This window comes from Elgaria multicarinata, chromosome 7, assembly GCF_023053635.1.
Source record: "Elgaria multicarinata webbii isolate HBS135686 ecotype San Diego chromosome 7, rElgMul1.1.pri, whole genome shotgun sequence".
Taxonomy (NCBI): Eukaryota; Metazoa; Chordata; class Lepidosauria; order Squamata; family Anguidae; genus Elgaria; species Elgaria multicarinata.
This window is the reverse complement of record NC_086177.1, coordinates 89,491,521-89,517,046: the sequence shown is the minus strand read 5'-3', so window position 1 is coordinate 89,517,046 and position 25,526 is coordinate 89,491,521. Positions and strand designations below refer to the sequence as shown.

General features: G+C 39.7%; 1 protein-coding gene across 1 annotated transcript in view; it reads left to right on the top strand.

Moving 5' to 3' along the window:
- LRP12 (LDL receptor related protein 12) overlaps positions 1–25,215 on the top strand; it is a 33,309-nt gene extending 8,094 nt beyond the window's left edge. The window contains exons 2-7 of the mRNA XM_063131037.1: positions 5,391–5,447; positions 11,890–12,025; positions 14,245–14,447; positions 16,058–17,156; positions 19,344–19,476; positions 22,588–25,215. Coding sequence (XP_062987107.1) covers positions 5,391–5,447; positions 11,890–12,025; positions 14,245–14,447; positions 16,058–17,156; positions 19,344–19,476; positions 22,588–23,448 — 2,489 coding nt within the window. The 3' untranslated portion in view covers positions 23,449–25,215. The remainder of the gene's footprint in view (positions 1–5,390; positions 5,448–11,889; positions 12,026–14,244; positions 14,448–16,057; positions 17,157–19,343; positions 19,477–22,587) is intronic.
- Positions 25,216–25,526: the final 311 nt, after the last annotated feature.

Sequence of the window (25,526 nt, the reverse complement as noted above, 5' to 3'; positions counted from 1 at the left end):
TTCAATTACATCCAAACTGATAAATTTTGGTTACCAGCTTTAGATATCCTGGCTTGCTCCAAAGCTGGAATGGAAAATCATGGTTAATATGCTGAGATATGAAGGTTCAGATGCAGCCAGTTTAACAATAATATACATATGGACAACTGTCAGTTGAGCTTCTGACTGATGGCAAAGAATATGCCTATTTTCCTTTTACCCAGGAGTCAACAGGAAACATGATGCAATATGACCTAGATGCTACGGTACCTTACAACCTCTACTCAAACTATCTAGCCATTGGTTCCCTGCAAAGGAAGCTTCCTTCATTATGGAGGAAACACAGCCCTCCATGTTTCTGGTGGCTTATGGGGGACAGCCTACTTTTGGTGCTGAAAGGGAAGAACAGTGGAATTGGTTTTCGAGGATGTCATCTTAGTTCAATTTCCTCTCCACTCTGCAATAAATTTTTCAGTGTCAATTGGAGGCTTAGGTGTCCTTTGCCACTGAAAAAAACTATTGTAGTCTGGTGTAATACTTGTAAAAGTTTTACAAGTCTTCCAATTATTTTTCACTCAGAATAGTGTAATAGTCTCGAGAAGATATATGAATAAATAGGGTTATCTATTAGAAAAAATATAGTGCATGTTGTCAGTGACTTTCAAAATAAAAGTGAGAATGGTCAAATTGATTACACAACTGGAGAAAGGTTTAGTAGCTTTGGGCTTTGTGGGTTTACAGCTTCTGTGGGCAATTTCCAGGGCTTGTGGGGAGAGCACACTACTTTTTTCAAACCCTGCGGGAGCTGCACTCCTCTCCTCTCTGGAAAAACATTCTTCTGGGAACAGGGCATGTGGGGAGCACGTGCCATTTCCCAGCAGCATTTTGAGTCTAACACTCCATCAAAGTGGGGTGTGTTGCCAGTCCAAAAGTCTCTCTCTCTCTCTCTCTCTCACACACACACACACAGTATTTATGAATTAATTTCCCACATCCACGTCACTTCAATCAAACCCTGACTTCTATTTTGAAAAAATGTACTTTTCTGTGCAGCAGCAAAATTTGGAGCGAGCTGGCAGAGAACCATAGGGTCTTCTTACACTAGTTTGCAAATAGTCTCCTAGGAGATGATCTAGTTGCCAGTCTCCTTAAGCTCTATAGATTTGGCTATGCGAGTGCTGGCCATAGAGCATCCTCCCAGAAGAAGAAGAAGAGAGAAGGAGGTAAGCTGGCAAGGGTGATTTCTGCTGCAGAAAGTAACAACACTAGCCATCACAGCAGCGATCTCAGTGGCAGCTTTTGCATGTTGTTTTGGGCGGCAGAGGCTGTGGGGACTTGAGGAGGCACCTGTTGTGCAGCCCTGCTCTAGACCTTAATTATTTGTTTTAATGGTTGAATGATATAGATAGATGAAGCAAGGATTCTTTCTGTTCTTATGGTTATAGATAGTTTTCAGCTCGTGCAACTTGAGGATGTAAACAAGCTTCTTGTAGGATGAGGCCTACCACCGGTATGCTAGATCCTAACCCTTGCCTTTTAACTTCTGCCAGGAAAGTGCCTTTTCTGGATTTCAGTAGTAATAAATGCTTCTTTGATAGAGGAAATAGTGCCTATTGCTCTTAAGGAGACAGTGGTTAGGCCACTATTGGGGGGGATCAAATTTAGACCCCTCAATCAGTGAGTACTGCTCTGTGTCTAACCTTAAATTTTTGGTTCTAGAGTGCATGGTAACTTTTCAGATCTAGGTAGTACTAAAGGATAGTGATTATTTGGATCCATTACAATATGCTTTCAGGCCTGGTTTTCAGTCAGAAACAGTCTTGGTTGCCTTTTTGGATGACTTATAAAGGGGAAATGCCACTCCATTAGTTCTTCTGGACGTCTTGGTAGCTTTTGATACCATCAACAATGGTATCCTTCTGGATCGCTGGTTGGGTTTAGGGGGCATGGTGTTATGGTGGTTCCTACCTATTCAGTCTCAGAAGGTAGTGCTGGGACATCTGCTCTGCCCTGTGGCCTTTGAACTGTGGGATACTGCGTGCTTCCATCTTGTTTCGTATGCTGTTTAACTTCAAGATGAAACTGCTGGGGGAAGTCACCTGGAGCTTTGGGATGCTGTGTTTGGGATGCTGGTCCGCTGTGGAATCCGATCAGTGTATTCCACAGTGGAGCAGCTTTTTCCAAATTTTGCAGATCCTATGGACTTGCACACTGGTTTTTTTGTTTGTTTGTTTGTTTTTGTTTTTTACTTTGGGGCTGGCTTAGCTCAAGCGTACATTAGTGCAAGCGTGCATTTGCAAACCATCAAAATTCTCGTACGAAAACTCTGATTCTGTCAATGAGCAGACGATGGAATGAAACACACGTGACAATCTTCAAAACAGAGATGGAGCACATTTAGCAGGATCCATACAATCCCTACTTACTACCTCCTTTAAGTTAAACAGCTCTGGATGGTCCTATTTCTTTCCAAACTCTGTGAAGTATGAAAGGAACACAGGATCCCTGTGTTACTTGCATAAGGCATGTTCCTAGATTCACTTCTCTCTCTTAAATCTGGGAAATTCTTTTGCAATGAGGAGTTCATAGATCTCATCTGACATCCAGCTGTGGGTTTCATAGAGGAAGGATACAGCTGTCCACATCCTATTGGCAGTCCTGTCCTGGATGATTGTCTGGCAAAACACACACATATAAGTAGCACACTCTTGCTATGCTCTTATTAAGTATGATACCTGAAAGAGGAGGGAAAGATCACATTCCATTCCATGAACATATTAACATAGGAGAGTCCAACACTGCTCTTTGCAGTTGAACAGAACTGGAGAAGGATCTCAGTAAAGAAAGTGGGACTTTCTATTCAGCTAATACTAATCTCTTCTCATTGAAAGGAGAGCTGGCCTTTTCCTGGCAATGAAAATGGAGTATTCCCCTCAGATTCTGTCACCTGAAAGATGAAAAACAGAAAGGTTTTGCTGCATGGATGCTTTACCCTTTGCCTCCAAGAAAGATAAGATAAGAACAACCTGGTCCCATACATGCGCCAGAGAGGGAATAGCTTCAGGCAGCCCTTCCCTTCCAAAAAGAACACCTATAAGAACTTTGCAACTAAAAACCAGTGCCTAAGTTTGGTTTTTTGCTTCACTCTCCCAATTCATTTTCCTTTTAGGTAATGTGTTTTAGAGTGTAAATCTTATTACTATCTTTGTAAGCTGCATTAGGAGCCTTTTTTCAACTAAAGGAAAAGATAAAATGTTTCTAAAACTAAGGTTTTCTCTTATGTGCTTAAAGGACATCACTTCTAATTTAACTACCATCTTATTTATTTGTTTACAATATTTATATACCGCTCAGAATCTAAAAGATTCCACAGTAGTGAACATAGGTATAAACAGTAAAAGAAAGAAAATTAAAAAAGCAAATTAAAATTGTTCAATTTAAAAACAAAGGAACCAGAAAAACAGTGGCTAGTCAGTTGAGGAAGGTTTCTCGAAACAGAGTTGTTTTCAGGAGGTGCCAGAAGCAGCCTAGTGTCGGCGCCTGCCTGACCTCCAGGGGCAGAGAGTTCCACAGAGAAGTGGCCACTACACTAAAGGCTCTTCTGATGGATTCCAATCGGGACATAGGTCCACATGGAACCACCAGGAGCATGCCCTCCGATGACCTCAGTTTGGGGGCAGTATGGTAAGGGAGAAGGCACTTTCTCAGCTATCCTGGTCCCAAGTTTTTTAGGGCATTGTACACTAGTACCAAACCCTTAAACCTGGCCTGGTAGCCAATAGGTAGCCAGTGCAATTCCCTCAGCAAAGGAGTTATATGCTGAAAAGAGGCAGCTCTTGACAACAGCTGACCTGCTGCGTTCTGCACTAGCTCCAACTTCTGGAGCAGTCTTAAGGGCAGCCCTGCGTAGAGCACATTGTAGTAATCTAGTCTTGAGGTTACTAATGCCCCTACCACTGTGGCCAAGCTATCCCTGTCCAGAAGAGGCTGTAACTGGCAAGCCAGCCAAAGCTAGTAAAAGACACTCCAAGCCGCCACGGCTGCTTGGGCCTCCAGCAACAATGATGGATTTAGGAGTACTCCCAAACTATGAACCTGATCTTTCAGAGGGAGTGCAACCCCATCCAGAACAGGCAATGAGCCTATTTCCCAGACTCGGGAACCACTCCCACGGGGCTTCTGTCTTGCCAGGATTCAGCTTCAGTTTATTAGCCCTCATCCAGCCCATTACTGAGTTTAGGCACTGATCTAGGACTTGCACAGTCTCTTCTGATTCAGATGTCACAGGGAGATAGAGCTGTGTGTCATCAGCGTGCTGATGGCATTTTGCTCCAAATCCGCTAATGACCACCCCCAAAGGCTTTATATAGGCGTTAAACAACATTGGGGACAAGATGGTGCTCTGCAGTACCCCATAGCTTAATTGCCAAGGGGGCAAAAATGATCACTCAATGTTACTCTCTGAAATCGACCCTGCAGTTAGGGCCAGAACCACCATAACACAGTGCCTCCAATGGCCATCCCATGGAGTAGATCGAGTAGGATATCATGGTCAATGGTATCAAAAGCTGATGAGAGATCGAGCAGAATTGACAGGGTTGCACTTCCCATCTTTCACTCGATAAAGATCATCCATCAGTAACTATATTGGCTAAAACAGCCATTAACCCATGTTCTGTCGTGAATTGGCAAGCTATTTGCAAACTTATTTTACCCACAGATTGAGTGACGTTTACACACAGTGCTACATTGTTTTCTGATCTTTAAATTAATGAACAAAAGTAGAAATGGAATGTGGTCATGACACTAAAAAGATGCTGCTATAAAGTTAATCTTGCTATGGCAAGATTAAGAACTTGATTACTCCGGAGCTTATCAGGTGAAAAGCAGCCAAACTATGATTGTCCAGAATTCTGATGGCGGCTCCCTCCAAACACCCTAGAAAATTTGGAGGGGGCTTGCGTTGGAGATTCTTCTGGTCAGTGATTTCCCCCCTGCTGTTATCTCTCTTTATCTCACTCCGCTAATCTCTATTATTAGTAGGGTGGGGTCTGGAACAGGATTATAAAAAGTTTGAAAGATCACTGGAAGAGAGAATTTAAACTAGACTAAAACATCAGAAATCCCTTATAATCTGTTAGGGGACAACAAAGCTGTAATGCCTCCAGGTTCTCTATTTAACTTGTTCATTGTGTGATACAGAATCCCTTTGTGTTTTGATTGTATAATCATTATATTTCCTCCCTATTTAGTCTTCTTTTTAAAATGTAGTAGAAGTAGTCTTGGATCTCAAGTATTTGAATATTAAAGTAGCTCAGTTTTTGTTCTTTTTCTTTTCTGTAATACTATATCTGAAGAATTTCTACAAATTTTATCTTGGAAATTAGTTTATTCATTATGTTTAATTTTAGGAAACAGTGCTCTTGCAGAACGTTCTGAAAATGTGCATATTTCAGGAGTCTCAACTGGTAAGTCATTTTTTTTGTAATGTTTAAATTTCATGCATGACTTAAATAGTAAATATTGAAAGCCACCTGGTATCTTATGAAGAGATATTTGGCTATAAAAATTATTACTGCCTTTTGCAGCATGTAATAAGGAATGAAGCAACTGGAACATGGAAACATTTTCATAAGATAAATTTGATACCTCCATGCTCGTGAACAGATTATTCCTTTCTAAATGTTTAATTATTTTTCCATACAAACATTAAAGAGAAAAGTTGCCCTAAGTTGATTTTTCTTACAGCAAAGTTTTGTGAAATGAAATTTATTGAAATATTCTTTTTAAAGCAATATTACTATCAATAACACAAGCAGCCATTTTATACACTTTCTTTGATAAGGTTTGAAGCAGCATCTGATCGTCACCTGACTGCACAGTTATTTTAATACAAGGAGTAATTCAGTGCAACGCTAATGAAGTACTGGCAGATTCCTTAAGGTTTGCTTCTCTCCTTTGCCACCCAGAAAAAAAATAGAGATTGCTGAAGGTCAGAATCTTTGCTCGAGGACAAGTATTCGTTTTATTTCACTTATTTATTTAAAATATTTCTAGGCCATCAAAGTTCCTCTCAGTGTGGCTTACCTAATAAAATCCTATACAGCAGTAAAAAGCAAAAATTAATAAACCAATTAAAAAACAGTAATAATAAGAACATCATGTCCAGACAGTACTAAAATCTAACACACGCTTACTATCTGAGAATAGTGCAATAAAACACAGTCAAGAAAAGACCAAGGAAAACAAATGCTTTTCTATAATCATATATCATTGGGGCCTGACAGACCCCAGATGGCAACCCATTCCAAGGCCTGACAACCCTGTGGAAAAGGCTTTCTCCCTTGTATTTGCCAACCTAACTGCCCTGAAAAGTGGAAAAGTAAGAAGAGTCGCGGACTTTAAAATGCAAGCAGTCTGATAAAGGTGAAGGTGGTCCATCAAATAACTTAGTCCCAATCCGTTTAAGGTTGGCGAAAATGGATTGCAACCCATCAGCCCTAGCCTGCATTGTCAATGGTGAGGGATGGTTGGGGTAGCAGTCCAAAGATACCTGGAGCACCAGGTTAAAATTGGCACTTTAAATGACACTGGAAACACATTCAGCTGGTGCAGTATAGGTGCCACATGTTCTGCTTGCATCACCCCCACCAACATATGAGCAGCTGAAGTTTCCAAAAATACTTTGAAGGTAGCTGCTCATAGAACACATTACAGTAGTCCAGCCTGGACATTACTAGTGCATGGCTAAGCAAGGCAAGGTCTGTCCTCTCCAGATAGTTGGTATACCATCCTAAGCTGGTAAAAAGCATTCCTGGTGTCTGCAGTCACCTGAGCTTTCCCACTTAGCACAGAGTTTAGGAGGACTTCCAAACTGTGCGCTTGGTCCTCCAGAGGAAGTACAGCCCCATCTAAGAGCATACATCGACTCCATCCATTGTACTTGATTTCCCTACCTACAACACCTTTGTCTTGCCTAGATTAAGTGTCTTATTTTGCCAGCACACACTTAAAAGAATGGTTTGGATCCTAAGATAAATTAACTGAAATTCACAGAATTGCATTGGTAGTACTTTGTGAGTGAGCATTCACTAAATAACTTCATCTTCATCATCCACACAATGAAAATTAATACTTGTGGGGAGGGGGAAGGAAGTTATCAGTTAAAAAGTCGTCCAATGGTTTCTTGGAATAAAAAGCAATAACAAAAAATGCTGACTCCTGTATGTTAAACTACTTTGTTTTGGAAATACTAGATATGATGATAGCTTGTGTTTTATGTGTTGGAAAGAGTTCAAGCTCAGAGGTGGTGGGAAATGGTTGCAGTACTTTAATGCTGCTGTTGTAGTTGTCTTATCCTGACCACCTCCTGGTATTCCATTTCCATTATAATTTTAAAAATCCAGCTGTGTTCCAGCAATCTGTCTGTAGTTATTTTGTGTTGGCATCCGTATTGAGAGATCCATAGATGTGCTTTTCATTCATTCTTTGGAATAAGAAATAGCTTGGAGTCTGCACTTATTTAGTCTGCTTATAATAAGGTGACTGGAATTGAAAAGAAGTTATCCTTTGTATAGTCAACACTGAGGGAGCTGTCTGCACAAATAGTGGAGTACGAAGCTACTCTGAAGAAGTTTTTCTTACATTACACTGGGAAAATGTAAGAGTCCTATTTATACACACAAACACACCAGTGAATTTGTGGCTGCTTAGCAGGCCAGGCCCGTACAAGACCTGGGAGGTCTCTGCGCTTTCAACATCCCCAATCCCCTTTCCTCTGTCAAGGAACATGAAAACCAAAGCCTCCTCTTCCCATTAATGGCTTGGTGAGGTGCCTGTGTGTCCACACCAAGTGAGGGTATAGAGGAGAAACAAGGTCTTTTATGTGTCGTAGATATCCGTCTGCCTGCGTGGGGAAAGATCAAATCTATGTGTGTTAGTATGTACAATAAGTAGCAACTACAAGATGAAATGTGCTATCAATCATATCTTTCATATCCATATTATAGTATATAATAGTATTTTTATTTTTTAAAAAATTATAGGATATACTAATTTAAAATTACCCAATGTTTGGTTACCCTGTGTTTGAATATTTGGTCTGTCTGAATTTCTTTTTTTAACGTAACCTGCCAAAACTGACTAACACAGGCCACAAATTACATAGTTCAAAGTATTTACCCTTTGTGCCTCTAAAATCACAACATTGCTTAGAAAAGATAAGAAGAAAAAAGGCCAAATATTAAAATGCAGGATATCTTACCACAAATTGTAGAAACAAATAACTTGCAACAGGAAATTTACTCAAACAGTAAATTTCCAAATGGTTTGGTACCTCTCCAAGATGGTACATTGCACACAAAGGGCCTTGCTAGATGAGGCCTTAGCGCGCTGTGAGGCCCGGTTTCCCTGCTGTGCGTCCAGATGACGCACAGGGGAATTCAGGGTCAGGCTGCACTGAAGCCTCCCTTAACGCGCCATAAGCAAAGTTGCTTATGGCGCGCCTTTTCCACAGCCCCGGCCTGAGGCCGGGGCTGCGGAACATCTAGCAAGGTCCGTGGCTTTTTGTGACTACTCACTTCTCGAGTAGCCGGGAAAAGCCACGGACTGGGCACAGCGCTCATATGAGCGCTGTGCCCATCGGGCCGAGGGGGGGAAGGCCGGACCCGGCAGGAGAGGGGGGGAGAAGGCCAGGCACCGGGATGGTATCAGGGAGAGGGAGGATGGGCGACACGGGCATCGGGGAGAGGGAGGACGGGCGACACGGGCATCGGGGGAGAGGGAGGACGGGCGACATGGGCATCGGGGAGAGGGAGGACGGGCGGGAAAAGAGTGGGCAGGGAGCCATCGGGGATGGCAGGGGGGATCAGGAGCAGGGGGACCTTAATTTTTTTAAAAAAGGTGCTTACCTTCTCCGGAGTCTTCGGGGCGCACGTGGCCCCTTTAACAAAAAAAAATGGCTGACGCTGCAGGGCTTCCGTAGTCCCTGCACGTCAGCCATCTAGGAGGCGGGGCGGCGCGCACTAAAGTTAGCGCGCCGTCTCCCCGCCTCCCTGCCGGCTTATCCGGCTTGGTCTAGAAAGGCCCACAGACAGAGAACAGCAGGAAAGAAACCCACAAGACAAACAACAATAACAATACCATAACAGTCCTCAGCAAAATATAGGCCTTCTTCTCTCAGGGCTGCTGAAAAGGGTTCCTTTTGCTGGTACTATAGCTTGGGTCTGTGCTCTGTAAAACTGGAGACAAATCTCAATCAGGAAATCCCAGGCTACAGGCCTTTCCCCCATTTGGGCTGATAGAGGTATTTCTCTCCCTTCTCCTCGCACTGTTATGCAACAAACCAAACCATCCATCACAGTAACTTAACATATCTTATAAATGTAGGCCGGTAGGCCCCAGCACAGTGATTCATTTACAATTTTGTTACAGTGCTTTTTCTTTTCTTTACAACAGGAGTGAGCAACTTCTAGCCTTTCAGATGTTTTGATCTGCAGCTCCTATAAGCCTTAGCTAGAAAAATAAATGGTGAGGGATCATGGGATGTGTAGGCCAAAATATCTGGCCACAAGTGGCCCACACCTACTCTACTGCATCACTTGTAAGAGCTCCTGTCAAAGAGGTCCTATTTTCTTCCTTTGTGGGGGGGAACACATACCTGTAAAATTACGGCCAAGTCTTGGCCAGTAAATCCCAGGCCACAGATGTTCTCCCTCATGTGGAATTTCTCCTCCTCCTGGCTGAGCTGACTGAGGTATTTTGCCGTCCCCCACAGCAGGGGAAGACATGTAATCCTGCTGATGCTGTGTTTCCGTTATCTTATACAGTGTTGTTATAAGAATTAGCAATAGAACATGAAATAGCTACATGCAGTAAATCCAGGAATTATTTTTATACAGTCCCTTCCCTTCTAACATAAGCATAATAGAATTGAAGTAGAGTAAATGTTACACTAAAGAACCAGAAATGGGCCAAGAGCTCATTGTTTTTTAAAAGTACCTATAATGCATTGCTCCTTAAACCAGTTTTATTTAGTTTTACATTTTGTGTTCTACGTTATAACAACTCCTGAACCAATCAGTATAAAATCTTAAAAATAAACTGAAAGGTGATTCCTCTGAAAACAGGTTTTTTTTGCTGCAGCTGGATTTTCTTTTCTCCTCCTCATCCCTCAGACCAGCTGGTACCAACTGGCCTATGGGAAGGAACAAAAGAGCAAGAGAGAAAGGCAAAGAGTTTTGCCAACTGCCCTGTGGAAAGGATTCTGATGACTTTTTATGTTTTGATACTGTTTTGTTGTGATTTATTAATCCAGAATTTTGTTGTGATTTATTATCAAATACTAAATTCCCATCTAAAGAAAACATTTTTAACTTCTTCAAAAACATATTTGTCTCAGACAAATCACTGGTGAGGTTCTGTACAGCACCATGTACATTGATGGTGCTATATAAATAAATAATAATAATAAATAATAATAATACCCCATTAGGCTCATTCTGGCCTTAGCTAGACCAGGCTTTATCCCGGGGCGAACCCCGGGATCGTCCCTGTGTGTCCAGATGATGCATAGGGGATTCCAGGATCAGGGAGGGATCATCCCTCCCTTTCCCCGAGATAGAGCCCTTTCCTTTGGGCCCGCTTTTCCCACGGTCTCGGGCTGACACCGAGACCGCGGAACGTGTGGCCCATTTCCACGGTTTGACCCAACTCCGCACGATTACTCGGGGTTAGGGTGGGGGGAGTGGGGAAATTAATTTTTTAAAAATGCCAGGTGCAACGCCTCTTCCTGAGGTCGTCGCACCTCACATGTAAACAGAGGAGGGATCTCACATTAATCACAACGCGAGATCTTCCCTCCTCCGTCATGGAACAAAAGGTAGGTCTAGCTAAGACCTCCATTAATGGACTGCTGAGCACGATCTTGTTTCAGCAGGACCTGTATAGAAAGAGGTTTACCTAAGATACCAAGAATCCTCGGCATTTGGGCTTTTATAAGTGAGAACCAGCATCTTTGAATTGGATTTGGGGATTTTAAAGAAGTAAACATACAATTTAGCCAAAGTTATATATGAGTGCAAAAATTAAATGAATTGCTTGTATAGAGTTCTGTAATAGTTAGGATTTTCATGGTACTGGTAGTTTGGCCTGTGGTTTATATTTTTATAGATGTCGTTGTCACAAATACCCAATTATACTGTTCTGTGCTTGAGGCAAATAACTGCATTTTTAAAAACAAGTCAGCATTTATAGTGTACATTTAATTTTTTAAAATATGACTGACTTCATGAATTTTTTGAAGGGAGATGATTAAATATCATGCACAGTTTGTTGGCATTTACATGTATACTTGATTATATTCTTCTTTCTTTTTTGTTTATAGAACCTTTATATCGTCTTTGTCCCCTAACATGAATCCTAAATAAGAGACTGTTTGTTTGAGTACATTCATAGAAATGAATGTAGAATTCCAAAGAGTAATGGAATAAGAGCACCACCTAATGGGTGGTTAAACAAAAATAATACATCTTCTATAAAACCAAATCTACAGTGTTGGATTGATGGAAAATCTGATTTCTAGATTTCTGAGACTTGCATTTTTCAAATTTCTACAACTGCCATGTGTTCTGAAGCGTAAACCACGTTTTAATTTTTCTTCAAGTACACATTTCAGCTTCATAAAAGAAAATATATACAGAAATACTTTTTCTTGTTGCTTTATTTACCTGAAACTTGTTCCCTTTACATCACTTTTCCTGATGTGGCATGTGTGTTTTGACATTGTTTACATGTATTTGGAAGCTGCTAGTGAATTTATTTTGTTGACTTACCCAGTCTAAATTTACCTGTTTCGTTTTTTGCTCTTCATTTTTTCTTATCCCTAATGATATCAACTTGCATATTTTGCAGCTTGTGGAGATATTCCAGAACAAATTAGGGGCCCAAGTGGGATAATCACTAGCCCAGGCTGGCCACTTGAATATCCTGCTAGATTGAACTGTAGCTGGTACATCCGGGCAAACCAAGGAGAAATTATTACGATAAGGTAATTTAGGTGTCGAACTTTCTAAAAATATTGTGAAAAATATAATTATAGTTTTAAATTGTTTGCTTATATGTTTCTCTGGTGGAGAAATTAGTTCTTGTATTTTTTTTTATTTATGGATCTTAGGTTCCATTCCCTTGGCCCTGTTTGAAAAAAATATCCCTTGAAGTAAAGCGCCAGATATACAGCAGCACATATGTTATGCCAGGTTGTCAGCTAGTCCCTGTGCAATATTACAAATTGTTTTTGAAGCTACCAGTTTAAAAAGTTTGCTTGCGCAAACAATTTGAAAAAAATAACAGCCTTTGGGGAACTACATTTGGTCCAAAAGTACCCTTCTGTATACAGAAGGTTCCTTCCACTCATGGAAGTTTTGCTTCAAAACACACTAGAGCATTGTGTAAGCGAATTTAAAATTATCATTTTTACTATTAGCTATTCTGAATTCCCTTTTTGGGCAAAAGAGCAGGGTATAATTACTTCTAAGTAAATTAAAGTGATACTAAACTGAAAGATGTTATTCCACTTGTGCAGCCTCTTGTACAAGTGGAAGCATGAAACTTACTATAGAACCTATAGGAGGAAATCCAACATGCTTAGAATGGTTAAAAGATGGAAAGAAATCACCTGTATATATCCTGCTGTTAGTGACAAGAAGTTAACATCTCCTCTCAGTGGCTCTGTTTTTAGTGGGAGTGAGGAATTATCCACATTTTCCTAATAGACTTTTTAAAAAGTTCATCTCTATAGTGGATATTTTATTATTATTATTATTATTATTATTATTATTTATTTATATAGCACCATCAATGTACATGGTGCTGTACAGAGTAAAACAGTAAATAGCAAGACTCTGCCGCATAGGCTTACAATCTAATAAAATCATAGTAAAACAATAAGGAGGGGAAGAGAATGCCAACAGGTACAGGGAAGGGTAAGCAGGCACAGGGTAGGGAAAAACTAACAGTAGAAAGTAACAGTAGAAGTCTGCACAACATCAAGTTTTAAAAGCTTTAGGAAAAAGAAAAGTTTTTAGTTGAGCTTTAAAAGCTGTGGTTGAACTTGTAGTTCTCAAATGTTCTGGAAGAGCGTTCCAGGCGTAAGGGGCAGCAGACGAAAATGGACGAAGCCGAGCAAGGGAAGTAGAGGCCCTTGGGCAGGCGAGAAACATGGCATCAGAGGAGCGAAGAGCACGAGCGGGGCAATAGTGTGAGATGAGAGAGGAGAGATAGGAAGGAGCTAGACCGTGAAAAGCTTTGAAGGTTAACAGGAGAAGTTTATATTGGATTCTGAAGTGAATTGGAAGCCAATGAAGAGATTTCAGAAGCGGAGTAACATGGTCGGAGTGGCGTGCTAAGAAGATGATCTTTGCGGCAGAGTGGTGAACAGAAACCAACGGGCTGATGTGAGAAGAAGGAAGGCCAGAGAGAAGAAGGTTGCAGTAGTCCAACCGTGAAATAACCAGTGCATGAACAAGCGTCTTGGCAGAAGAGACAGACAAAAATGATCGAATCCTGGCAATATTATACAGGAAAAATCGACAAGATTTAGCTACTGCCTCAATATGAGGAATAAAGGAGAGCGAGGAGTCGAAGATAAAGCCAAGGCTACGAGCTTCCTTGACCGGAGTAAGCGTAACATCATTGACAGTAAGAGAGAATGAGAGATGAGGAGAAGGTTTAGGAGGAAAAACAAGCAATTCAGTCTTTGCCATGTTAAGCTTCAAGCGACGATGAAGCAGCCAAGCTGAGATATCTGAAAGACATGCCGAGATACGATCGTGAACATCAGGAGAAAGTTCCGGAGATGACAGATATAGTTGTGTATCATCGGCGTACAGATGATATTGGAGACCATGAGATTGAATAAGCTTGCCCAAGGGCAACATGTATAAGGAAAACAACAACGGGCCAAGCACCGAGCCTTGCGGAACCCCTACTGAAAGGGGATTTAGTTACGATTACCTGCAGTTCAGGATTAAAACTGTCAAGGTTTTGAAAGCTATTTTTCCCAATTGGAGAAGTAAAAATTACGACACAGCTTTGGATAATTAGAATGTTTGAAAGCTATGATTGTTAGATAATGTAATATAAGACAGGTCCTTAGACCTTGTTGAAGTGTCTGTCTGTCAAAAACTCATCTGAAATATGTATTAGAAATATTTGTTGAATAATTATGATTCTTAACAAAAATAATAAGACATTATTTGTCTTTTCTAGTTTCCAGGACTTTGATGTTCAAGGATCACGGCGATGCAGTTCCGATTCCCTAACAATAGGGGCCTACAAAAGCATGGAAAATTACAGAGTATGTGGGTCTTCTATTCCATCTCCATATATCTCTTCACAGGACCACGTTTGGATCAGATTTCATTCAGATGATAGTGTATCACGGAAAGGCTTCAGATTGACTTATTTTGCAGGTAAGCGTCAAATGCAGAAATAGTACAATAAAATCTTTTTTGTATTTTGTCTAGATTTTTGGGACAGTCTTTGCAACCTTGTTTGTTTGAAAAGATTGTGCATCAACCACTTAATGAAGAAAAACTTTCCATTATTATTTTTAAACTGAAAAATGCTGTTGCTATTAGATGTAACTATTACTTTAGATGTCAGTTTTGGACACACTTGAAGATTAGGTTAGACAGTTGTAGTATGTATATTCAAAATAACTGATACTGAAGCTCAAAAAATGATCCTAGTCTTCTCAAAAAATTTAGAATGACAGACCAAGTTATCTACACTATGACATTCATCCTTGATTGAACATGCATCAGGGTGGATAAAAATCAGTGATTTTTTATTTAAATCGGATTGTTTTGATTTAAATCCATTTTTTATATTTAAATTGGATTTTTTAATAAAATGCTTTTTGAGGAAAAATCTATCTAAAGATAGTTTTCTATTTAAGATACATTATAGTCCTAAGGTTATTCATCATGAAACAAGGATTAATTTTTAATTATGTAGCATGAGGCTGTTTAAATTTTTTAGTAAATGAATTCCATTAATCCATTCACAATGTCATGCTCTTCCAGAAGTTTCTGGAAGATTATTTTTCTCCTTCCAGTAAAGTACAGCAGAAAAGTTGTCCAAATATGAATGATTAACCTATTAAACTAGAGATAGTCCACCTCGCAATAATTTCATAATTATCTATCTATGATGTGTTTCTAATAGTATAACCAATTCAGTATTTTTGATATAACAGTAAAACTAATCTGAAAAGTTGCTATTCTAAAAATGAAACCATCATCTGGTTGTAAATATTAAGATTACACCAGCAAGAATGAGTCTTTGGTAACTCTGAGTAGTGTAAAATATAGTGAGGAAGAGTGCACTTTTGGGGGTGGGGGAGTCACATGGTTAAATTGAGTAGTGATTTAAATCGTGATTTAAATCAAATCCAACCTGACATGCATACATTTGTATTTGCGCTTTCTTGAGTTCAAAGCATACAGCCCAGCATACAAAAAGTAGCATATGAAACTGCTCAGAGCTTCATATGCTGTTGAAGCTGGGGGGGGGGGGGAGGGGTTTACACCAGTTGAGTCCAATTTAATCTGTCATTCTGTTTTGGATAAGTTGTTAACTTACTATTTCCAGCCAACTGATCCTCATTACATTGATTAGTGAAAGCTTTAATAGTGCACCATAACCATTGAATAGTGTGTCATAATATGCCACTCACACGTTACTCACAGGAAAAGGTAAATTAGAAAGGGGCTGCACCAATAGTCCTTCCTCCAATGACCTGCTGTCCAAGTATTTCAAGTGGGGAAGCAGATCTTTCCTAGATTCTGGAACCATGAACAGACAGGGTAGGGTCTAAGGGAGTCTACCCACTTAAAGGTCTAGGTGGCTAGACTTCCCCACCTCAGACATCTGCAAAAATGCATGGATGGAATCAGGAGTTGTACTTCATTGGGGGTAGAGCTATAGGAACGGCACCATATGCATGAAGGGGGGCTTCTGTAAAATCAGAAAGTGATAAACTTTTTAAAAATTGACTTCTTAAATGCGTGATTTTTAGGGAAATCCAGTGAACCAAGCTGCGACTGTAACCAGTTCCATTGTGCTAATGGGAAATGTATTCCGGAATCTTGGAAATGTAATGACATGGATGAATGTGGAGACAACTCTGATGAAGAAATCTGTGCCAAAGCTAGTCCTCCAACTGCTGCTTCCTTCCAGCCATGTGCATACAACCAGTTCCAGTGTTTGTCTCGTTTCAATGTTTACACTTGCATTCCAGAATCTTCAAAATGTGATGGAAACCTTGACTGTCTTGACTTGGGAGATGAAATAGACTGTGGTGTGCCAAGTTGTGGGCAGTTACTAAAATATTTTTATGGTACTTTCAATTCTCCTAATTATCCAGACTTTTATCCTCCAGGGAGCAACTGCACTTGGCTGATAGACACAGGGGATTACCGCAAAGTTATTCTGCGTTTCACTGACTTTAAACTTGATGGTACTGGTTACGGGGACTATGTCAAAATATATGATGGGTTAGAAGAGCATCCACGCAAACTGTTGCGTGTTTTAACTGCTTTTGATTCTCATGCACCTCTTACAGTTGTTTCTTCTTCTGGTCAAGTCAGAGTGCATTTTTGTGCTGACAAAGTGAATGCGGCAAGAGGATTTAATGCTACATATCAAGTAGATGGCTTCTGTCTGCCATGGGAAATTCCATGTGGTGGAAACTGGGGCTGTTACACAGAGCAGCAGCGTTGCGATGGCTATTGGCATTGTCCAAATGGAAGGGATGAAACCAACTGCACCATGTGCCAGAAAGAAGAATTTCCTTGCTCTCGGAACGGTGCTTGCTATCCTCGCTCTGACCGCTGCAACTACCAAAATCATTGCCCCAATGGTTCAGATGAAAAGAATTGCTTCTTTTGTCAGCCAGGAAATTTCCACTGCAAAAATAACCGATGTGTGTTTGAAAGCTGGGTTTGTGATTCTCAAGATGATTGTGGCGATGGCAGCGATGAAGAGAATTGTCCAGTTATTGTGCCCACCAGAGTAATAACTGCTGCTGTCATTGGGAGTCTTATTTGTGGGCTGCTCCTTGTCATTGCCTTGGGGTGCACTTGTAAGCTGTATTCATTAAGAATGTTTGAACGAAGGTAAGTATCCTGCTGTAAAATCTAACGTTTATATTATTTTTTATTTGCCAAAAAATATTGTAGTTGAAGCATATTGCAATGGGTAAGCTACCTTCATTGATGAATTTTACAAAATGTTTTGTTAGTACAGTTCCCATCAAGTAGCATGACTCTGAATGTCCTGTACATTCATGGGAGTTTCCGATAGACAGTTGATAGACAGTCAACTTATGGAATGGGTCTTCCCCACCAGCCACTTGGCTGTAGGGGATGTGTTGAGAGAGCCCAATATGCACCCAAACAAGCTACAGCACTGTGTGAAGGCCTTTGGCAGCCAGCGACCTCACTGACCAGAGTCAACACCAAGAGGTTTTACCCAAACCAAGAATAACCCAGCATACTGGGGAGACCTGCCCGAATCTATTGATTACGGACATTTTGTTCCTAGATTTGTGCTGCTGACTTAACAGAAATGGAATCCAGCCCTGTTCTTAAATATACTTTGCAACCCAGTGGCATTTTTAGCCTTGTTCTTTGAGCTCTTATTTAGAATATTTTGTTTATCTTCTGGTTCATTAAGTAAATTGATTAGTCTTGAGTATTCACCACTTCGAATACTAAATTCGATTGACATATGTGTGTGTATGTACTAGTGCTGTGCTGAAATTTTCAGTCTTATTTTCCTTCCGACCATTTGAGTGAGAAAAGAAAAGAAATCACATGCGAAAATTGTGGGAAAGTGTGAGCATTTTTGGAGAAATTTTTGAGCTATGGGGCTTTGACACTTACATTACTGCTAGAAGCTGGCTGAGATGTCTGTCTGTTCGTTCCTTCCTTTTATATTACACATATTGCATAACCTGTGCTTGCAAAGGCTCTTATCTCCCCTGTCATGCAGGGAAGTGGTTGCTGCTGCTTCCCTTCCAAGCAGGAAGTGTACTGCACAAGTGTGGGAAGTGCTTTCTATTGCGTGGTGCCCCTGTGCTTGCAAAAGCTCTTTTCTCCCCAGTTGGGCAGGGAGGTGGTTGCTGCTGCTTCCCTCTGAGCGATAATAGTGCGAAGTGCTTTGCAAGCGTAGGGTGCAATCCCTTTCCTTCTCAAAGGAAGGAGATGGCGGCTGCCACTTCCCTCCTGAGCAGGAGTAGTAGTTTGCAAGTGCAGGATATGCTGGCTATCAGTTGGTGCCCCTGTGCTTGCCAAGGCTCTCCCTGCTTGGGAGGAAAACAACTGCAACCACCTCACTGCTTGGTTGAGGAGAGTATTTTGCAAGCTCAAGTCATGTTGGCAGTAGGTAGCCAGTGTTGCTCGCTTGCTCTCCCTATTCTGGCAGGGAGGTACGTGCTGCCACTCTCCTCCTGAGAAGGGAGGGTGCTTTGGATGATTTGTGACTTGAGATGGGAGAAGGGGGGGTGCAGTGTGTGCGTGTGTCAGTCTTCTCATGAGGTTCTTGAAATGAGGTTAGCACTAATTTTATTTTTAAAACTCTCATTTCCTCTATTAGCAGGCTTGCAAAAATAGTTGAAATGAAAACTGAAGCAGGAATGGGATATTTCTAAGGCTTTAAGAGCTTTAAAAACGAATCCCATTCCTGCTTTCAAAGTCCCATTGCAAATGAGCTCCATTGCTGCTTGTCCCATTCCTCCTTGCAAAGAACTTTAAAACGAGTCCCATTTGTACTTACAGGTTGCTCTTCAAAGTACTCTTCCTGCTCTGGCTTCCACAGCACCGCAGCAGTTCCTGGAATGGCCCTGTGATGTTTGCCATTGTAGGAACTGCTGCTGAGCTGAAAGCCTGTTGTGAAGATCTCCATTAAGCTGTGAGTGCAGGGGAAATATTTTAAAATTAAAAAAGATAGATAGAAGTCTCCAGAGCCACCTCATACACTGAATAAGGTAGACGAAAGCCATGCCTCCCGACTCCCATTAGAAATTTCTTTGAAATTCTTGCTCTATTTGCGAAAGTGGCAGAGAAAACAATGCCTCTTTTGCAGAGAGCGAAGGGGTCAGGGTTCAGCACAGCACTAGTATATACACACATGTGCATGCAACAAATTTTTGTAAATTATGTTCATCCTGTGAAATTTATTAAGTGTACATGGCAGTTCAGATTACAAGAGGAGAGAAACAGGAAGGATCAGGCATATATAATGATGTTGCTCTCATCTATGAGAACTGAATTTAGAGGATATATTTTTGGATTTTTACATAGATCATTTGAGACACAATTGTCAAGGGTTGAGGCTGAGTTATTAAGAAGAGAAGCACCTCCTTCTTACGGACAGTTGATTGCTCAGGGCTTAATTCCACCAGTTGAAGATTTTCCTGTTTGTTCACCAAATCAGGTAAGAGCTTTCATGTTAATTCTAAATAGGTTGCTCTGAGAATTATAGAGTTGGAAGGTACCTCATCAGTTAGCTAGTCCAACTCCTTGCCACGGAATGATTCTTTAGTCTTAAACTATGGGCATGTCTACACCTACGGGGGTAGAGGGAGTGGAGAGGATCATGGATTTTCTGCGATCCTCCCCCAGCGTCTAGACGGTTGCGCGATGTCCTGGAAGAGAAGAGGGATCTGCATTAAAAGATCCCTCTTGTCTTCAAACATGTTATAGAGAGAGCTGCTGGTTGGAGAGAAACAAGCTAACCTACTCCCCTCCTCTCCGCAAGCATGAAGAACCAGTTTTTCTGTTCTTTGAACCTCCGCCTCAATGTGATAACTGCTGTGATGCCTTTGAATGAAGTTATTCTGGCAACAGCAGCCAATCTATTACACATCGCTTTTATATCTAGCACCACATGGTGGCGCTTAACAACCTTGCTGAGTAAAACTCCCTAATTATTCATGCCACCCTAATTCCACAGTATCTGTGGACTTCTCCAAAAAAGCAAAAGCAAACTGATTTTCCCCCTATTTGATCATTTACTTATCACTTTCTCCCATTCAAAGTATTTATATTGTCACTGGATTAAAACATATTTAGTTGAAAGCATGGCCTATGAGGATATGCTGAAGGAATTTGGGATGTTCAGTCTGCGGAAAAGAAGACTGAGGGGAGACATGTTAACAGTGTTCAGGTCCATAAAAGGATGCCACATTTCCACAGAAATTAGGACCTGAAATAATGGGTATAAGTTACAGCTACCTAGATTTTGATTAAATATGAGGAAAAACTTCCTGACAGTAAGATCTGTACAACAGTCTACCTACGGAAGTTGGGGGCTCTCCATCTCTGCAGGTTTTTAAGAAGAGGCTAGACAGCCACCTCTCATGGATGGTTTAATTGGTTTTCCTGCACATTGCAGACGGTTGGACTAGATGATCCTTGTGGTCCCATCCAACTCTTCTGCGATTCTGATTCTTTTAACAAAATACATATATAATCAAACTCCACATTAGGAAATGTTTCCTTAACTTACATTAAATTATTTAAGGAATTGTGTTACAGATTGTGAACCACCCAGAGAGCTTCGGCTATTGGGCGGTATAAAAATGTAATAAATAAATAAATAAATAATAAGATTGACCTTGTTTGAGTTGTCTATCATTCAGTATTTTGGGAGCCTTTAGATGCCTGTTTTCTCTCTGTAGCAGATAAAACACTTCTGAATAAAGTGTACACCAAAAAATTGTTTTACATGGATTCAATTTTGGTTTTGTACTAACACAAATTAGTAAAGGAAAATCTTCTTGATCAATTTTTTAAAATTAAGAATATACTTGTAGCGCCACACTAGAATATATTGTGCATATAAAAATAGTTTTTTGTTGTTAAACAGAGCACTGCTAAAGATCCTTAACAGCTTAAAAAGGAGGTAGAATTTCTTGTTCTTAGACTTCTTCTTTTCATACCTTAAAAAGGAGATCTCATTCTTAGTACCAAGTTCCCCGTTCAGAACGGAATAGGTTATTCAGCTGACATGTACATAGGCTTGGTGAGCTTTTAATGAGAAGCTCCCACATTATAAAATCAGCATACTTTTATTCCTTTTTTATGTAGAAATTACCTCATAACTAATATTAACCACTGTTCCATAAATTAGGGCTGACAGTCTTAATCATTATTATTATTATTATTATTAAGCATTCTTTAAAAATTAGAACATGCATAAAAGGCTTACACATATACCTTTCAAGGTAGATAAGATGAATTTTGAATTATTCCACTGAAGGGATAACTCCTTACTCAAAATGTGTCAATTAAACTTAAGTCTATACATTTTTCTAGACATCTGTAGGTCAAGCTTTTTGATGTGTATATCTTACACAATTTTTTTTGCTCATTAACTGATAAATGAAAACGTTTGACCTGAAATAATACACTCTTAGACTTGTTCATTACTCAGACAACTTGTTGGCCCAAGTGATAGGCTTTTAAGTCAGCATTTTCTTTTTGGATACCATTCAGGTCATCTTGACCATTATTTTTATGCCAGTTACCCAAAATACATTATGAACTTTATTGTGAACCTGTATCTTCCTTATTGGTACCATTTACTTTATGATTTATTTAATTGCTTGGATTCCTAATTACCTTCTATGCTTAATTGCCTGGGACTTGCAGCTCCAAGACAAAACACCTTTTGCTTTTGTGTGTGTGTGTAAGCGGTGGGTGGAAATAGTCAGCTTGATGACATTTGTTAAGAAGCCACTTAGATACCCAAGATCATCAAAAAACCAGCCAGTGATTTGGGATGTCTAAATGTGGAAAAGCATGTCAATACTCTCCTTTCATTAAACTCAGGCCACAGCTAGACCTAAGGTTTATCCTGGGATCATCCAGGGTTCGCCCCTGCCTGAGCACTGGATCCCCTGTGTGTCACCTAGGTGAACAGGTTTGACCCCTGGACAATCCAGGGATAAATCTTAGGTCTAGCTATGGCCTCACTCTCTATAAAATAAATCCTACAGGGTGTATTTTGGACTAAAGAACAGCAAAATAGCATTATTTGAAAGCAAGTCTAGAAACAATTGTGTGTAAATTGCTTAGAGGTTTTACTCTATTAAGCAAAATATAAGTCATACTAATAAACAATTGCCAAATTGATTGAAACCTAACTGGAGAATTCCTTCTGAGTGATTTCCTCCTTCCTGGTTAGTTCCTGTAACCGTCAACCCACCCTTGAAATCTAGTCACCCACTTCCCCTTTGAGAAGAATAATGCAATCCATTTGACCAGTAGTGCTTCCTAGCAATTTATACTTCTTTGGCTTCTTCTGTTACTTTTTGTAATAGAATGTAATCCAGAATAAGATTTTTGATTGGAAAATGGCAGTTTCAAAAATAGAACTAAGTTAATTTGCACACTGACAGCTTTCCAGGAAGAAGCAGGTAATGTATATAACAAACACCATGAGATACACATCCTGATGAATAGAAGTGATTCTACATTCTTTTATCTTTTGGGGTTTTTTCCTCCATTTGTCTTAACTCTGTTTTATTTTTGGGTTTTGCAGGCATCGGTTTTAGAAAATTTAAGACTAGCAGTGCGATCTCAGCTTGGATTTTCTTCTATTAGGCTTCCAATTGCTGGCCGGTCAAGTAATATTTGGAACCGAATCTTTAATTTTGCAAGATCTCGTCACTCAGGATCCCTGGCATTGGTTTCATCAGATGGAGATGATCTTGCCAGCCAGAATACTAACAGAGAAGCTGAAAGAAATGGCTCTCACCGAAGCCTCTTTTCAGTGGAGTCTGATGATACAGACACAGAAACTGAACGAAGAGATACGGCAGGTGCTGTTGGTGGTGTTGCTGCTACCTTGCCTCAAAAGGTCCCTCCTGCAACAGCAGTGGAAGCAACTGTAGTCTGCGGAACTTCCTCGGTTCAGAATACCAGTGGTAGTACAGACAATGGAAGAGAAGGAACAAGTATGGAACCTCCAAGTTCCAGTCCAGGACGCCATCAGTTCTCTAGTGCTCTAAGTCGTATGACTCAAGGGTTACGTTGGGTACGCTTCACTTTAGGGAGATCAAGTCCAGTCAATCAGAACCAAAGTCCTTTGAGACAGCTTGATAATGGGGTAGGTGGAGGAAGAGATGAAGATGATGATGTTGAAATGCTAATTCCAGTTTCTGATGTTGCATCAGACTTTGATGTGAATGACTGTTCAAGACCTCTACTTGATCTCACTTCAGACCCAGGACAAGGGCTTAGACAGCCTTACAGTGGAACACATAATGGAGTACGGTCCTGTAATCGAGATGGTCCCTGTGAGCGATGTGGGATAGTACACACTGCCCAGATACCTGACACTTGCTTAGAAGCAACACTGAAAAATGAAACTAGCGATGATGAGGCTTTGCTACTTTGTTAAGTATTGATTGAATGGGTGGGAATGTATGCAAGTTGGAGCAATATTGGTGATTGTTTTGTACTTCATAATTAAGGAAAAAAACCTAGTTTTTTGTTTCAAAAAGAATCCAGGGCAAATCATGTGACTTAAAATTTTTATTGTGCATGACTGAACGGTTCTTTGTCATGGGAAAACAAACATTTTCTGGTGTCTGCATACATAATGTACTTCTGTTGCTGTTTGGTTATTCTTCAATGATTATCTTCTGAGAGCTTTTCCCACAACTCCTTTTTCTACTAGCATTCTTAAAGCCTGTGAAAGGAAGCGACTATAAACAGGATGTCTTTGTAATTTGTGAAATCACTTGAGCAACAGGTGAACTTTAACGTGTGTTTCAGGCTTGCCTGAAGATTTGCATTTTAGTATTGTAGAGGCCTGCCTCTGTAAGCAGTTCCTACCCACATGTTAAGGATTAAAGCAGAGTAAGGTAACCTGGGAAGTGGCCCTCAGTTTCAGATAGTTTAACATAATGTTGTAATTCACAACAGAAACATGGCTGCTCAAACACTTTTGGCTGTCTGCCATTCCAGATTGTCAGGCTCTTTTGTACAGAATATTTATTCCTTTTTGAAATCCAGTGTACTATTGCCAATATAATTTTAACTGAATATACTAAATGCTGATTATTGCTAAAAGTATTCTTTTTTTCTCTTGTGGTTTATAATATTTTGTCTAATTACTGAATGTCATCATGGTGAACTTTTTCAGAGCGAGGAAAGGGTTTCTCCAATACACACTATATATATATATTTTCTTTTAAAAGTTCAAACAGCAGTTAACTTAGATAAACTGATGGCAAAAAAAAATCTTTTGTAGCTTTTATAACATTGACTTTAATAAGTTGGTCAGTATGGTACAACCAAAAAAGATGTAAAAATTCAAAGTAATTTTTCATCTATCTTTGAAGATAGATACCTGAAGCAGTTAAAAATATGCATTTGATTCTTGTACATTATGTGTGTTTTTTAAAAAGCTGAATTAGGTACGTATAACTCTAGAAGATATGTTCCAACTGCTAATGGATCTTCTCCCTAATAGGGTTTAAATTTGTTTGGTCTGAAGGGATTTGCACTAAAACTATATTAAGGTCTCTAAAGAGCTTAGTGCACAAGCACTATCACTTTAAATACTAGTCTCTAATACAGCAATGACTATATAAATATATATATTATAAATATAAATATTTCCATGGCTATGTTCTGGGGTTCTTGCTTTCCTTTGTTGTTCGTTGCTGCAATTGGATTTGCTTTACTAATTTCCTATTTATTCATTGTATTTAAAAGTTGGTTTACCTTGCATCAGTTTGTATGTGTGTTTTTCTTTCTTTCTTTTTTAAAGAATTCAGTATATTACAAGTTTTTTTTTATTTTTGTTACATCACGCTGATGCAAAACACACCAGAAGGAAAAAAAACAACATTCATAGTTTTTAGTTTAGTGCCTAGCAGGTGTTGTTACTACTAGATGATATCAAGAAATCCATCTTTTGAGAAGGTAAAGATTGTCAATTGCTGTTCTATTTATTCTTTGCCAGTCTGAGTAGGTTTAATGATTTAGTGTGAAAAATGTATTTGTGTGTGACTTGTATGCTATTTATTAAATTTTATATACATTGCTGAATGTCATTTTAAAGCATGTTTAAAGTCTTGTGAATTTCTTGTTGTGTTATGCTGTCAGACAAAAATGACAACTGTTTTAAGATGTATCAAATTAAAACAAGTATTATGTATTGAGATACTTTTTAAAGATAAACCTAAAGTTCTATTTGTTTTCTATTTTTGTTTTTTGTTTTTTGGAAAAAAACGCAAGTAGAAAACATGATATAAAATCAAACTCATACAAGCTGAAAAGAGATATTTTGCTGCTGAAGCATTTTTTTTCTCTTAAGACTTTGTATACAGAATTTTCTCCTTCCCAAAAATATGGGAATATGGCACAAACAAGAAGATATCAATTGCTTTAATTCCTTGAAGGTAATTGGAACAGTAGGTAAAGCGAACTGTTCTAAAATAGGTAATCATAGGCAGTCCTCAGCATTTA